Source organism: Coturnix japonica, chromosome 16, assembly GCF_001577835.2.
Source record: "Coturnix japonica isolate 7356 chromosome 16, Coturnix japonica 2.1, whole genome shotgun sequence".
In the NCBI taxonomy this organism is placed as follows: domain Eukaryota; kingdom Metazoa; phylum Chordata; class Aves; order Galliformes; family Phasianidae; genus Coturnix; species Coturnix japonica.
The window spans coordinates 206,284-219,429 of NC_029531.1; the positions used below are offsets into that span (position 1 = coordinate 206,284).

Here is a 13,146-nt window from a genome sequence, read left to right on the forward strand (position 1 = left end):
CATGGCAATGCTTCTGGCTCCATGCTGATGGTGGCCGCAGAGCCCCAGGGCTGTGCATGAAGCTGCAATGGGATGTTCAGAGGTCCCCAACCATTTGCACTGTTGCCAAAAGGGGTAAAGTTCATCAGAGGGAATTACCGCACCCTGGAGCTGAACAAAGGTAGAAGCTGGGCGTAGCCGTGCAGTTCCTGCAGCTCAGGTGAGGGGTTTCTGTCTCTGTGGGGTTCCTTGGAGGGGAAATCCTTCTGGGGTCACCTGCTCTTCCCCTCAGCCTGTGAGGAACACCGGCACTGCCCAAGGCGGTGGTGGCTGTGCTCATGGAACTCGTGTTGGAGTGACCCCATCCCCTCCTCCACTGCTGGCTGCAACCCTCTGAGCCTTCCTCTTCTCCTACAGCTTCTTCCTGTATATCCTTCCCAAACTTTTTCCCCATCTTCTTTCCAAATCTTCTTCCCCTTCTCCATTGCCAACTCCTTCTCCATTTCATTCACCACCTCATTTCCCCATCTCCTTTTCTCATTGTCTATCCATTTTTTATCGATCTTCTACTCCATCTCCTCCACCATCTCCTTCTCAGTCTCCTTCCTCTCTCTCCTTTCCCCAACTCTTTCCCCCCTCCTCTCCTCCAGCACAGATGGGCTTCACATCGGGCTGCAACCACCTCAGTTTCTCCCATCCCTGGAGGACCCTCCTGGCTCATCTAGTGGCTCTGCACCTCCTCCATCTGGGATCAGGTAGGGATCCAGTGGGGCTGCTGTTCCTGGCACAGGTGTTGCTGTGGGTCCAGGGAGCAGCCGTGGGGCAAGGAATACCCAATCCCAGCACCCAGCTTTGCTTTGCTTTCACTTTCACTTCACTTCTTTCATGTAATGTGTGATTTTGTGTAGAAATTCTGCCTCTTCTCTTCCATCACACATTGTGAGTGGGCTCCCAGCCCCAGGAATCCTTCCCCACTCCCTCCTGCTCCCTCTCAAGTGCTTTGACATGGGATGGAGCACACACCAACTCACCCTGTGCTGCTCCATGCCCCCACATTCACACAGCAACCATCTCACCATCTCTCTGTGCCCTTCTCATTGCCCAGCCCAGCTCACAGTGGTAGCACCAAACCCTCATGTCACTGCCACTGTGGGACAGGATGTCGTGCTGCGCTGTCATTTGTCCCCTTGCAAGGATGCTTGGAGTTCAGACATCAGATGGATCCAGCACGGATCTGCTGAGCTCTTGCACCACTACCAAAATGGAGAGGACCTGGAGCAGATGCAGGAATATAAAGGGAGGACAGAACTGCTCAGGGATGGCCTGTCTGATGGAAACCTGGATCTGCGAATCACTGCAGTCACCTCCGCGGATAGTGGCACATATAGCTGTGTTGTGCATGATGGTGATGACTATGCAGAAGCTGTGATGAACCTGCAGGTGTCAGGTCAGTAGCTGGGGTGTCTATGGATGGAGAGCTGAAGGACAGCAGCCTTTGGAAGAGGTCTGGGTTGAACTGCCCCATGAGATTCTGGAGTTGCTGTGGGTGCACGGTGCGATTTGGGGATGGATCTGCATGGATGAGGTCATTGGTTTGGGTTTCTGGGATGGGTTTCTTCGTGTCTCAGTGGCAGTGGGCACACGATGCTGAGCTTCTCCTCCACCTGTGCCAAGCTGGTGTTGCTGCCATTGTGTGTCACTGCTCCCTGGTTGCTGCCCCCTTGGGTTCCCTGATCGCCCAAGGCTGTCTTGCTTTTCCACTTACGGGAACTGTAAAAGGAACCTAATTACTGGTGTTTTTCCCAGATCCCTTTTCCCAGGTCACCCATCCCTGGAAGGTGGCTCTGGCTGTGGTTGTCACACTTCTGGTTGGGTCATTTGTCATCATTGCTTTTCTCCATGGAAAGAAAGGTGAGCTGAGGGAGGTCTTGTGCAGGGACATTGGTGGTCAGGGTGGTGCTGAGCTCTGCTCCATGGAGCTACACAGAAGGAGGAAGGGGGGTTTTCCCTGAGATTCCCGTATTGCTCATTAAATAATGTTTGCCTTTCTTTTGGGAATGTAGGAAGGAGAAAAAGGAAAGGGGTGTTGGTGGGAAGACAATAACGGATAATAATGCATAATGGCTGGACCGTGGGGCAGGATCAAAGGCCCAGACCCTCTGGAGTGCTCCCAACAAAGCTACCCCACTGACCAACACTTCCTCTTCTTTGTTTTCCAGTGGCACAGAGCAGAAAGCTGAGTGAGTCCTTCCAGCCCCTTTCACCACCAAAGTCCCTTTAACAGAACTGATAGAAGACTGCAGAGTGCTGGGTTTATGCCATGGGATTTTGGGGCCATGGGATGTGTTGGGGTCATGGGATGTGGTGGTGCTCTGGGATGCACTGGGGTAATGGGTTTTGTTGATCTGGATTGATCCACATGTAGAACTCCTGCCCAATCTGTTCCTTCCTATTGGTTTAATTCCTTCTGGGAATGTGAGTTCTCAGTGGCCAATTCCCAGAACAAAAACATCTGGGTTGTGCATATGGCATCAGCCATGGAATCAGAAGCTGTTTCCTCTGACCATGCATTTCTTTTGCTTCCATTTTGCAGAGAGAAGAAATGCACAGCTGGGTAAGTCTCCTTCCACAAAGTGTGGGAATTCAGAGTCTCCCCATGCCATCAGCCTTGTTATGAGCAGTTGCCACTCTGACCATGAAATGCCCTTCTCTTTCCTTTCCAGGGAACAAGCTGAGGCACTGGGTGAGTCTCCCTTCCAATCTTTTAATTCTTTTTAAAAAGCTCTTGCCTCTGACCATGCATTTCTTTTGCTTCCATTTTGCAGAGAGAAGAAATGCACAGCTGGGTAAGTCTCCTTCCACAAAGTGTGGGAATTCAGAGTCCTCCCATGCCATCAGCCGTGTTATGAGCAGTTGCCACCTCTGACCATGGCACTGCCTACTCTTTCCTTTCCAGGAAGCTGAGGCACTGGGTGAGTCTCCCTTCCAATCTTTTAATTCTTTTTAAAAAGCTCTTGCCTCTGACCATGCATTTCTTTGTGTTCCATTTTGCAGAGAGAAGAAATGCAACGCTGGGTAAGTCTCCTTCCACAAAGTGTGGGAATTCAGAGTCTCCCCATGCCATCAGCCTTGTTATGAGCAGTTGCCACCTCTGACCATGCACTGCCCTACTCTTTCCTTTCCAGGGAAACAAGCTGAGGCACTGGGTGAGTCTCCCTTCCAATCTTTTAGTTCTTTTTAAAATGCTCTTCCTCTGGGAGCTGTGGGATGAGCAGTTCCTCTCATCATGCATTCCTTCTGCTTTTCCTTTGCAGAGCAAAGGAATGCAAAGTTGGGTGAGTCTTTCTTCTTAGACTACAGAAATTTGGTGTACTCCCACAGGATCAGCCATGGGATGGTCATCTGACCCTTCTGATCCCATGTTTCTTATTTGTTTCTTTTGCAGAGAAACAAGCTGAAAATTTGTGTGAGTTCTCCCTCCCATATTAAAAAACAAAGGGGTCTGCATGTGGGAGTTGTGGGATGTCATTCCTCATCACGTGTTTCTTTTTCTTTATTTTTGGCAGGGAAATGGAATTCATCACTGAGTAAGTTGCAGTTGTTATTCTGAGGGAATTTGGGGTCTTCACAGCAGGTTATATTTGGGATGACAAATCCCCTCTGACTATGCACTGCTTTTCTCTTTCTTTTTTAGATAATGTCTGTGAAGAGATGAGTAAGTCTCCTCTCCCATACAAAAAACATTGGGGTCTTCCTTTGTGGGCTGTAGGATGAGATGTTCCTCCATCACACATGTTACTATTCTCTTTCTTTTCCAGTAAAACATTATGAAGAAATGGGTGAGTCTCCCTGAGCAAATTAAAGACGCTGCCGTATGCCTGTTGGAGATGTTCCTCTCGTTGTGCATTTCTGCTTCTCCTTTGCAGCGATGACAAAAGGCAAGATGTGTTAGTCTCCCTTCCTGAACCAAACAGATCTGGGGTCTTTTCATGGCATCAACTGTGGGATGATAACCAGAGCCTTCTCATCATGCATTGCTTATTTGCTCCTTTAGAGAAACACATTGTAGAACAAGGTGAGTCTTCCTTCCTCCCAGCCCCTGCAAAAAAACACGGGGGTATTCTGAGCTGGGGATGAGATGTTTCCCCCATCATGGACTGCTTTTCTCATCACTATCCACTAGAATGAACTGAAGAATCAGGTAAGTCTGCTCCTCTGAACCAAAGGAATATGCAGTTTCCTACAGGATGACAAGCTGTACCATCTCATCTCTTGTTAATTTTCTACTTCTTTTCCATTGGTAGAAACTGAAGAATCGGGTGAGTCTTCCCCAGCCCAAAGCAATGTGGGGTTTTCCAAGGGATGACAGGCTGTCCCACCTCTGCATCCGTTGCTTTTCTCTTTATTCTCCAGAAGAACCGTCCAGAAGAGGACTGAGAGATGAACTTTGCCTCGCAGTAACTACAGGAGATGAGCTTCATAGACCACAGATTTCACAGGATACCAAACCTACGACAAGTCCAAGCCAGCAAGGAAACTCACAGCAGGAGCAAGAGGAGCCAGTGCCTGTATTGAGGGAGAACCCTGCAGTTCTGTGAGCCAAAGCTGCCCCAAGGAGCACCGAGCTGAGGATGTGCGACCTCCAATTCAAATCCAATTGGAAGAAAATAACCAAAGAAAGGAAGAATACAGGAGGAAGGCAGAGAGCCTGGATAAGATATGGACACATAGGGAAATAATAAGACCATGTATCAGGGTTTGTGGAATCCAGTGAATATGTAATGCTTTTGTTAATATAAGTATGCACACAGAAGCTGAGGCAGAGAACTGCTTTGGGTGCTAAAACTGTTCTCTTTTGTAATATAATAAAGGATACCTGCTGGTGGTTATCGATCATTGTTATCAGTTACTGGGGGTTTGGTTCCATGAAACAGGGTGATTATTCATCCTGGCACCAAAGCAACGTGGGCTCCATGGGATAACAAGCCAACCCATCATACCATGCATTGCCATCCAAGCAGAACAAGGCTCCCTCCAGGAAGCTAAAAAGGAAGAAATTAATAGCCAAAAAATACACAACACCAAGAAAATTAAATAAAGGATACTGAAAAACAATCTATAATTAAAAGAATAACTTAAAAAAACAACACACCATCCTTCCTCAAGGGGGGATGCAGTGATGGCAGCCCTTCGTGTCCCTTCTTGGTGCTATGAGAACAGCCCCACACTTCAGAGCTGATCCTGTGAGCACCATAGAAGGCTATGGTGGGGGGTCTCTCCTACACAAGGACCCCCATCACTCACACTGAACGCCCAAAGAAACAACAGCTGCCCAATGGTTGCTCCTGGCAGCTCAGCCACGTGCTTCTCATCCCAGTAGTTCTGATGGTAACCATTAATGAAGAGCGCATCCAGCTGCTTGTTGCTTGGGTGGGAGCTGCAGGATGAGCCTGGAGCCTAAAATGCTTCCAGCACACATCCCAGGGGACGGCCCTCCTCCTTTCACTCCCCGCCATTACACCTCTCCTTCATTAAAGCAGTACAGATTGCATGCACTGAGTGCACTGAGCCATTGCCCACCTTCCCCACAAACCCTTCCTGGTCCCCACAAACCCTTCACCACGGGAAGAGTGGCTCTGGGGTTGCGACAGGAGTAAAGATTCAATACTTCATGCATTAATGGTTGGTTAATTACGAATTCTCATTGACCAAAGAAACCATCACAACTTGGATATGGCTCAGAGCAAACTCATTGAGCACACGCCATGGCTGTGCTATGGCAATGCTTCTCCTGGCTCCATGCAGCGGTTGGTTGCAGAGCCCCAGGGCTTTACATGAAACTGCAGTGGGATGTCAGTGTTCAGAGGTCCCCAACTGTCTGCCCCATTGCCAAAGGGGTAAAGTTCATCAAAGGGAATTACCACACCCTGGAGCTGGGCAAGGTAGAAGCTGGTCAAAGGAAGATGCTGGGCAAAGGTAGAAGCTGGGTGTAGCCGTGCAGTTCCAGCAGCTCAGGTGAGGGGTTTCTGTCTCCGTGGGGCTCCTTGTAGGGGAAATCCTTCTGGGGTCACCTGCTCTTCCCCTCAGCCTGTGAGGAGCACCGGCACTGCCCAAGGCGGTGCTGGCTGTGCTCATGGAACTCGTGTTTGAGTGACCCCATCCCCTCCTCCACTGCTGGCTGTAACCCTCTGAGCCTTTCTCTTCTCCTACAGCTTCTTCCTGCATATCCTTCTCCAACTTTTTCCCCATCTTCTTTCCAAATCTTCTTCCCCTTCTTCTCCATCATTTCCTTAACCAACTCCTTCTCCATTTCATTCACCCTCTAATTTTCTCATCTTCTTTTCTCATTGTTTAACAATTTTTTATCCATCTACTCCATCTCCTTCACCATCTCCTTCTTAGTCTCCTTCCTCTCTCTCCTTTCCCCAACTCCTTCCCCCCTCCTCTCCTCCAGCACAGATGGGCTTCACATCGGGCTGCAAATACCCCAGTTTCTCCCATCCCTGGAGGACCCTCCTGGCTCATCTCGTGGCTCTGCACCTTCTCCATCTGGGATCAGGTAGGGGTCCTGTGGGGCTGCTGTTCCTGGCACTGGTTTTGATGTGGGTCCAGGGAGCGGCCGTGGGGCAAAGGAGGACCCAAGCCCAGCACCCAGCCCTGCTTTGCTTTCACTTTAACTTTGGCTCTTTCATGTGATTTTGGGTAGAATTTATGCCTCTTTTCTTTCACCACACGTTGTGAGTGGGCTCCCACCCCCAGGAATCCTTCCCTACTCCCTCCTGCTCCCTCTCCAGTGCTTTGACATGGGATGGAGCACACACCCACTCACCCTGTGCCGCTCTATGCTCCTACATTCACACAGCCACCATCTCGCCATCTCTCTGTGCCCTTCTCATTGCATAGCACAGCTCACAGTGGTGGCACCAAACCTTCATGTCACTGCCAACGTGGGACAGGATGTCGTGCTGCGCTGTCAGTTGTCCCCTTGCAAGGATGCTTGGCACTCAGACATCAGATGGTTCCAGCACGGGTCTGCTGGGCTTGTGCACCACTACCAAAATGGATTGGACCTGGAGCAGATGGAGGAATATAAAGGGAGGACAGAACTGCTCAGGAATGGCCTCTCTGATGGAAACCTGGATCTGCGCATCACTGCAGTGAGCTTCGCCGATAGTGGGTCCTACATCTGTGCTGTGCAAGATTTTGATGGCTATGCAGAAGCTGTAGTGGAGCTGGAGGTGTCAGGTCAGTGGCTGGAGTGTCCATGGATGGAGATCTGAAGGACAGCAGCCTTTGGAAGAGGTGTGGTCTGAATTGCCACATGAGATTCTGGAGCTGCAGCGGGTGCATGATGTGATTTGGGGATGGATCTGCATGGATGAGGTGGCTGGGTTGGGCTTGTGGGATGGGTTTCTTCTTGTCTCAATGGAATTGTGCACACAATGCTGAGCTGTTCTTCTACCTGTGCCAAGCTGGGGACACTGCCATTGTGTGTCACTGCTCCCTGGTTGCTGCCCCTTTGAGTTCTGTCATCTCCCAAGGATGAATCTTTCTTTTCCACAGATGGGAATGAAAAAGGAACCTAATTCCTGATGTTTGTTCCAGATCCCTTTTCCCAAATCGTCCATCCCTGGAAGGTGGCTCTGGCTGTGGTCATCATACTTCTGGTTGGGTCATCTGTTCTCATCATTTTTTTTCTCCATAGAAAGCAAGGTGAGCTGAGAGCAGAGGGGACAGAGTACAGGGAGGTGTTGTGTAGGGACAGGGATGGTCGGGGTGGTGCTGAGCTCTACTCCATGGAGCTACACAGAAGGAGGAAGGGAGATTTTTCCCGGGATTCCCAGTGTTCATTAAATAACATTCAGCTTTAGTTTTTGTAAATGAAGGAAGGGGAAAAAGGAGAGGAGTGTTAAGATGGGAACGTGGGTCGACCGTGTGGCAGGTGGAAAGGCCCAGACCTTCTGAAGTCATTCACACATACCAAGGTGCCCCGCTAACCACATCTTCCTCTTCTTTGTTTTCCAGTGGCACAGAACAGAGTGCTGAGTGAGTCCTTCCAGCCCCTTCCACCACCAAAGTCCCTTTAATGGAACTGATAGAAGACAGCAGAGTGCTGGGTTTATGCCATGTGCTGGGAACATGGGATCTTTGTGTCCTTGGCTTGTGTTGGTGTTGTGGGATGCATTGTGTAATGGGATGTGTCGGTCCTGATCAATTCTCATACACAACTCCTGCCCTATCCGTTCATTTCTATTAGCTTAATTTCTTCTTGGGACCAAAATGGTTATTAGCCATTTCCCAGAACAAAAAGATTTGGGGTCTGGGCATAGGAGTAGCCATGAGATGAGGATCTCATCCCTCTGACTGTGCATTTCTTACGTTTCTATTTTGCAGAGGGAAAAAATGCAGCATTGGGTAAGTGTCTTTCCTAATCAGAAAGAATTCAGGGTCTCCCCATGACATTAACCATAGGGTGATCATCTGTCCCCTCTGACCACGCACTGCTCTGATCTTTCTTTTCCAGCGGAACAAGCTGAGAAACTGGGTGAGTTTTATTGGGCAAACCAAAGATCTTTGTGTCTTCCTATGGGAAGCACTTCTCTCTGACCATCTGCAGCCTTTGTGCTTGTTTTTTCCATACTAATGCTTTAATTCCTTCTTGGGACCCAAGTGGTCATTTTGCCACTCAGCAGAATAATAAGATTTGGAGTCTGTGTATAGGAGCAGCCATGGGATGAGAAGCTGTATATTCTGATCATGCATTTCCTTTGTATTTGTTTTGCAGAGAGAAAAGACGCATCATTGGGTGAGTCTCCATCCCCAAATTGAGGGAATTCAGGGTCCCCCTATGGCATCAACTGTGGGATGAGCAGCTGCCCCATCTGACCAAGCACTGCTTCTCTCTTACTTTTCCAGCGGAACAAGCTAAAAGAATGGGTGAGTTTTATTTGACACACCAAAGAACTTTGGCTCTTCCTATGAGAAGCTGTTCTCTTTGAACATCTGCAGCATTTGTGCTTTGTTTTTTTAACTTCCTATTGGTTTAATTCCTTCTTGGGACCCAAGTGACCATAGGCTGGGTTAATGGGATGTGTTGATCCTGATTGATCCACATGTAGAACTCTTGTCCAATCTGTTCCTTCCTATTGGTTTAATTCCTTCTTGGAATTTTGAGTTCTCATTGGCCCATTCCCAGAAGAAAAAGATTTGGGGACTGGGCATGACCGCATTCATGAGATCAGAAGATGCTTCTTCTGACCATGTATTTCTTTTGCTCCCATTTTGCAGAAAGAACAGATGAACTGCTGGGTAAGTCTCCTTCCCCATACTGAGGGAATCTGGGGTCTCCCTATGGCATCAACTGTGGGATGAGCAGCTGCACCCCTGACCATGGACTGCTCTGCTCTTTCTTTTCCAGTGAAACTACCTTCGATTTTGAGTAAGTCTCCCTTTACAGTCCTATATTTACAATGTTCTACCATTGTGAGCTGTGGGATGAGCTGTTCTGCTCATCACACATTATTTCTGTTTTTCCTTTACAGAGAGAAGTGATGCAAAGTTGGGTGAGTCACCCACCCCAAACCAAAGACATTTAGGAATCTCCTGTGGGATCAGCCATGGGATGACCGTCTGACCCTTCTCACTGTGCTTTTCTCATTTGTTTCTTTCACAGATACACTGGCCGGAAAACTGGGTGAGAACTCCCTCCCATATGAGGAAAGAAAAAGGGGCTCTGCCTGTGTGAGCCGTGGGATGAGACATTCCTCTCATCGTGCATTGCTTTTCTCTCTTTTCCAGTGGAAATAACTGAAAAATTCGGTGAGTCTTCTTTCCCAAAACAATGGACCATGAAGATTCCCATAGGATGACAAGATACCAAACCTCATCACACAGAGATTCTTCTTTCTTTTTTGCAGACATTTGGAATTCTCAGCTGAGTAAGTTGCAGTTACTAAACAGGGAATTTGGGGTCTTCCTAAAGGGACTGCATATGGGATTATAATTCCCCTCTTACCATGCACTGTGTTTCTCTTCCATTTCCAGAGATCCACTATAGAATTATGCGTGAGTCTCCCCTCCCAAACTAAAAACACTGGAGACTGCCTGTGTGAGCTGTGTGATGAGATGCTGCTCTCATTACACACTGTTTCTGCTTTTCCTTTCCAGAATTACGTGCTTTTCAGCTGAGTAAGTCACACTCCCTGCACTGAAGGAATCTGGGGTCTTCCCACGGGATCAGCCATGGGATGAGCATCTGACCCTTCTCATCATGCATTTATTGGTTTCTTTTGCAGAGAACCTAGTTGCAGAACTCGGTGAGTCCTCCCTCCCAAATTCAAAATGCTGGCGTCTCCCTGTGTTAGCTTTGGGATGAGATGTTGCTCTCATTGTGCACTGCTTCTGCTTTTTCTTTCCAGAGAAAACGGACACAGTGTTGGGTGAGTCTCCCTCTCTAAACCAAAGAGATTTGGGGTCTTCCCATGGGAGCACCCATGCAATGATAATCTGACCCTTTGCATCATCCATTGCTTATGCCTCCGTTTAGCAGAGATACGAGCCGTTAAAATTGGTGAGTCCACCATCCCACATTTGATTTTTAAAAAAAGGGGGTTCTTACTGTGTGAACTGTTGGATGAGATGCTCCTCTCACCATGCACTGCTTTTCTTTTTCTGTCTAGTGGAACGAACTGAAGCACTGGGTGAGTCTTCTTCCTCAAACCCAAAGAATATGGCGTTTCCCATGGGATGACAGGATGTCCCACCTCATCATGTTGCGCTTTCTCCTTTTTTTTTTTTTTCCAGAGATACAGAGATCAAAGCTGGGTAAGTTGCAGTCACTGAACTGAGGGAATCTGGTGTCTTCCCAAAGGACTGCCATTCAGAGGGACCTTGACAGGCTTGAAAGCTGGGCCCGGGTGAACCTAATGAGGTTCAACACGGCAAAGTGCAAGGTTTTGCACTTGGGCCGGAAGAACCCCGACAGGCGGGAGGGAGTTGGTCCCTTGAGAGGGCAGCTCGGCTGGAGAAGGACCTGGGGGTCCTGATAGATGAGAAAACTTAAACAGTGAAGCCAGCAGTGTTGCGCTCTTGGCACGCCAGAAAGGCAAAATGGGATCCGTGGGGCTCCCCATCAGGAGGAGGGGTGGTCAGCAGGGCATAGGGGAGGTGACTGTTCCCTCTCTACTCTTGCTCTTGTGAGGCCCCCATCTGGGTACTTGTGTCGAGGTGTGCGGAGCCCTCGTACAAAAAGATATGGGAGATTTTGGAAAGGGTCCAGAGGAGAGCCACGGAAGATGATCAGGGGCTGGAGCACCTCCCCATTAGTGAGGACAGGCTGAGGGATTGGGTTTGTTCAGCCTGGAGAAGAGTAAGGAGTTGCGGGGGTGACCTCATTGGCAAGCCTTTCAATAACCTTGAAGGGAACTTACTCCCAGGAGCGGGAGTAAACTTCTGCGAAAGGGCTATAATAGCAGGGATAGGAAATTGGTTTTAAGTTAAAAGAGGAAGATTTAGTTGGATGTTAGGGGAAAGTTCTTTACTAGAAGAGTGGTTAGGTCCGGTGGAACAGGCTGGCACAGTGCTGCCCAGTGAGGTTGTGGATGCCCCGTCCTTGGAGGTGTTCAAGACCAGGTTGGACGGGGCCCTGGGCAACCTGATCTAGTAAAGGCATATGTTTGGTGGCCCTGCTAGGCAGGGGGGTTGGAACTACATGATCCTTGAGGTCCCTTCCAACCCGGGTAATTCTGTGATTCTGTGACTGTGTATGGGATGAAAACACCCTCTGACCATACACTGCTTTTCTCTTTCTTTGCCAGAGAACCACTGTGAAGAGATGGGTGAGTCCCCTCCAAAAACACTGGGATCTTCCTATGGGAGCTGTGGAATGAAATGCTCCTCCCATCACAAACTGTTTCTGCTTTTGCTTTATAGATTCAATTGTTGCAGTTCTGAGTGAGTCTCCCTCCCTGTACAGAAGGAATGTGGGGTCTTCCCATGATATCAGCCATGGGATGATTTATTGACCCTTCTGATTACTTGTTTATCTTTTGTTTCTTTTGCAGAGAAACACACTGCAGAACTGGGTGAGTGCTCCCTCTCAAAGCAGAAATAAAGGGGCATCAGCCTGTGTGAGCTGTGGGATGAGATGCTGCTAACATCCTATGTTGCATTTCTCTTACTTTTCCAGAGGTCCACAGTTCTGAAATGGGTGAGTGTCCCCTCTCAAATAAAAAATGCTGGAGTCTTCCTGTGTGAGCTGTGGGTTGAGCTGTCCTCTCATCCTGTGTTCTTTCTGCTTTTCTTTGCAGAGAGAAGGGATGAAATGTTGGGTGAGTTTCCCTTCCCAAAATCAAAGTGATCTGAGGCATGCTATCAGCCATGGGGTGATCATCTGACTCTTTTCATCATACATTTCTTTTTACTTCTGTTGCAGAGGAACAAGTTGCAAAACTGGGTGAGTGCCCCTACCCAAATTAAAAGGAAGAGGTCCTATCTGTTTCAGCTGTGGGATGAGACATTCCTCTCTCTCATCACGTGTTTCTTTTCTTTCTCTTTTCCAGTGGAACAAACTGAAGCATTTCGTGAGTCTTTCCCAACCCAAAGCAATGTGGGGTTTCCCATAAGATGACAGGCTGTCCCACCTCAGCATCCGTTGCTTTTCTCTTTATTCTCCAGAAAAACCATCCAGAAGAGGACTGGAAGATGAGCCGTGCCACACAGTAACCATAGGAGATGAGCTTCATGGACCACAGATTGCACAGGATACCAAACCCACGATAAGTCCAAGCCAGCAAGGAAACCCACAGCAGGACCAAGAGGAGCCAGTGTCTGTATTGAGTGAGAACCCTGCAGTTCTGTGAGCCAAAGCTGACCAAGGGGGCACCGAGCTGAGGATGTGCGACCTCCAACTCAAATCCAATTGCAAGAGAATAACCATAGTAAGAAATGGTAACAGGATGAAGCCAGAGAGCCTGGATAAGATACGGTCACATTCGGAAATAATTTGGCCATGTATCAGGGTTTGTGGACATGTAAGCAATATCTAACACTTTTGGATACATAAGAATGCACTGAGGTAGAGAACTGCTTTGGGTGCTAACACCATTCTCTATTGTAATATAATAAACGATACCTGCTGGTGGTTGTCAATCATTGATTGTTATCCGT

General features: G+C 48.4%; 3 protein-coding genes across 7 annotated transcripts; all 3 read left to right on the plus strand.

Moving 5' to 3' along the window:
- The first annotated feature begins 537 nt into the window (after positions 1 to 537).
- Positions 538 to 2,525, plus strand: LOC116654145 (myelin-oligodendrocyte glycoprotein-like). 2 transcript variants are annotated; one of them, XM_032447991.1, is made up of 4 exons: positions 538 to 734; positions 1,085 to 1,426; positions 1,786 to 1,890; positions 2,199 to 2,525. In XM_032447991.1, exons 1-4 carry the CDS (start codon positions 635 to 637, stop codon positions 2,258 to 2,260), a joined length of 609 nt encoding a protein of 202 aa, XP_032303882.1. In that variant the 5' UTR covers positions 538 to 634; the 3' UTR covers positions 2,261 to 2,525. The 2 variants fall into 2 exon arrangements, with proteins under 2 accessions (XP_032303882.1, XP_032303883.1); XM_032447992.1 differs by lacking the exon at positions 2,199 to 2,525 and adding an exon at positions 2,043 to 2,187.
- A 3,408-nt stretch (positions 2,526 to 5,933) lies between these two features.
- On the plus strand, positions 5,934 to 8,066 carry LOC116654152 (myelin-oligodendrocyte glycoprotein-like). Its single transcript, XM_032448009.1, has 4 exons — positions 5,934 to 6,538; positions 6,883 to 7,224; positions 7,585 to 7,734; positions 8,005 to 8,066. The coding sequence occupies exons 1-4, from the start codon at positions 6,439 to 6,441 to the stop codon at positions 8,064 to 8,066; spliced, it is 654 nt and encodes a 217-aa protein (XP_032303900.1). The 5' UTR covers positions 5,934 to 6,438.
- On the plus strand, positions 8,067 to 13,128 carry LOC107321534 (protein CIP2A-like). Of its 4 annotated transcripts, none has more exons than XM_032447987.1 (25): positions 8,067 to 8,394; positions 8,504 to 8,524; positions 8,765 to 8,785; positions 8,896 to 8,916; positions 9,268 to 9,288; positions 9,398 to 9,418; positions 9,522 to 9,542; positions 9,653 to 9,673; positions 9,778 to 9,798; positions 9,897 to 9,917; positions 10,024 to 10,044; positions 10,147 to 10,167; positions 10,275 to 10,295; positions 10,398 to 10,418; positions 10,526 to 10,549; positions 10,659 to 10,679; positions 10,783 to 10,803; positions 11,796 to 11,816; positions 11,911 to 11,931; positions 12,042 to 12,062; positions 12,167 to 12,187; positions 12,288 to 12,308; positions 12,413 to 12,433; positions 12,540 to 12,560; positions 12,655 to 13,128. In XM_032447987.1, the coding sequence occupies exons 4-25, from the start codon at positions 8,913 to 8,915 to the stop codon at positions 12,837 to 12,839; spliced, it is 612 nt and encodes a 203-aa protein (XP_032303878.1). In that variant the 5' UTR covers positions 8,067 to 8,394; positions 8,504 to 8,524; positions 8,765 to 8,785; positions 8,896 to 8,912; the 3' UTR covers positions 12,840 to 13,128. The 4 variants fall into 4 exon arrangements, with proteins under 4 accessions (XP_032303878.1, XP_032303880.1, XP_032303881.1 ...); XM_032447989.1 differs by having other exon boundaries at positions 10,529 to 10,549; XM_032447990.1 differs by lacking the exon at positions 10,024 to 10,044.
- Positions 13,129 to 13,146: the final 18 nt, after the last annotated feature.

What these genes read in the sequence shown, in the direction of transcription:
- LOC116654152 (XM_032448009.1), top strand. Translation starts at nt 6,439, where the DNA reads ATGGGCTTCACATCGGGCTGCAAATACCCCAGTTTCTCCCATCCCTGG. An exon ending in AGTGGAGCTGGAGGTGTCAG is followed by an intron (nt 7,225 to 7,584) that starts GTCAGTGGCTGG and finishes TGTTTGTTCCAG; the next exon opens with ATCCCTTTTCCCAAATCGTC. An exon ending in AGAGTACAGGGAGGTGTTGT is followed by an intron (nt 7,735 to 8,004) that starts GTAGGGACAGGG and finishes TTTGTTTTCCAG; the next exon opens with TGGCACAGAACAGAGTGCTG.
- LOC107321534 (XM_032447987.1), top strand. An exon ending in AAGAACAGATGAACTGCTGG is followed by an intron (nt 9,289 to 9,397) that starts GTAAGTCTCCTT and finishes TTTCTTTTCCAG; the next exon opens with TGAAACTACCTTCGATTTTG. An exon ending in GGTCCACAGTTCTGAAATGG is followed by an intron (nt 12,188 to 12,287) that starts GTGAGTGTCCCC and finishes TTTTCTTTGCAG; the next exon opens with AGAGAAGGGATGAAATGTTG.
- LOC116654145 (XM_032447991.1), top strand. Translation starts at nt 635, where the DNA reads ATGGGCTTCACATCGGGCTGCAACCACCTCAGTTTCTCCCATCCCTGG. An exon ending in GATGAACCTGCAGGTGTCAG is followed by an intron (nt 1,427 to 1,785) that starts GTCAGTAGCTGG and finishes TGTTTTTCCCAG; the next exon opens with ATCCCTTTTCCCAGGTCACC. An exon ending in TTTTCTCCATGGAAAGAAAG is followed by an intron (nt 1,891 to 2,198) that starts GTGAGCTGAGGG and finishes TTTGTTTTCCAG; the next exon opens with TGGCACAGAGCAGAAAGCTG.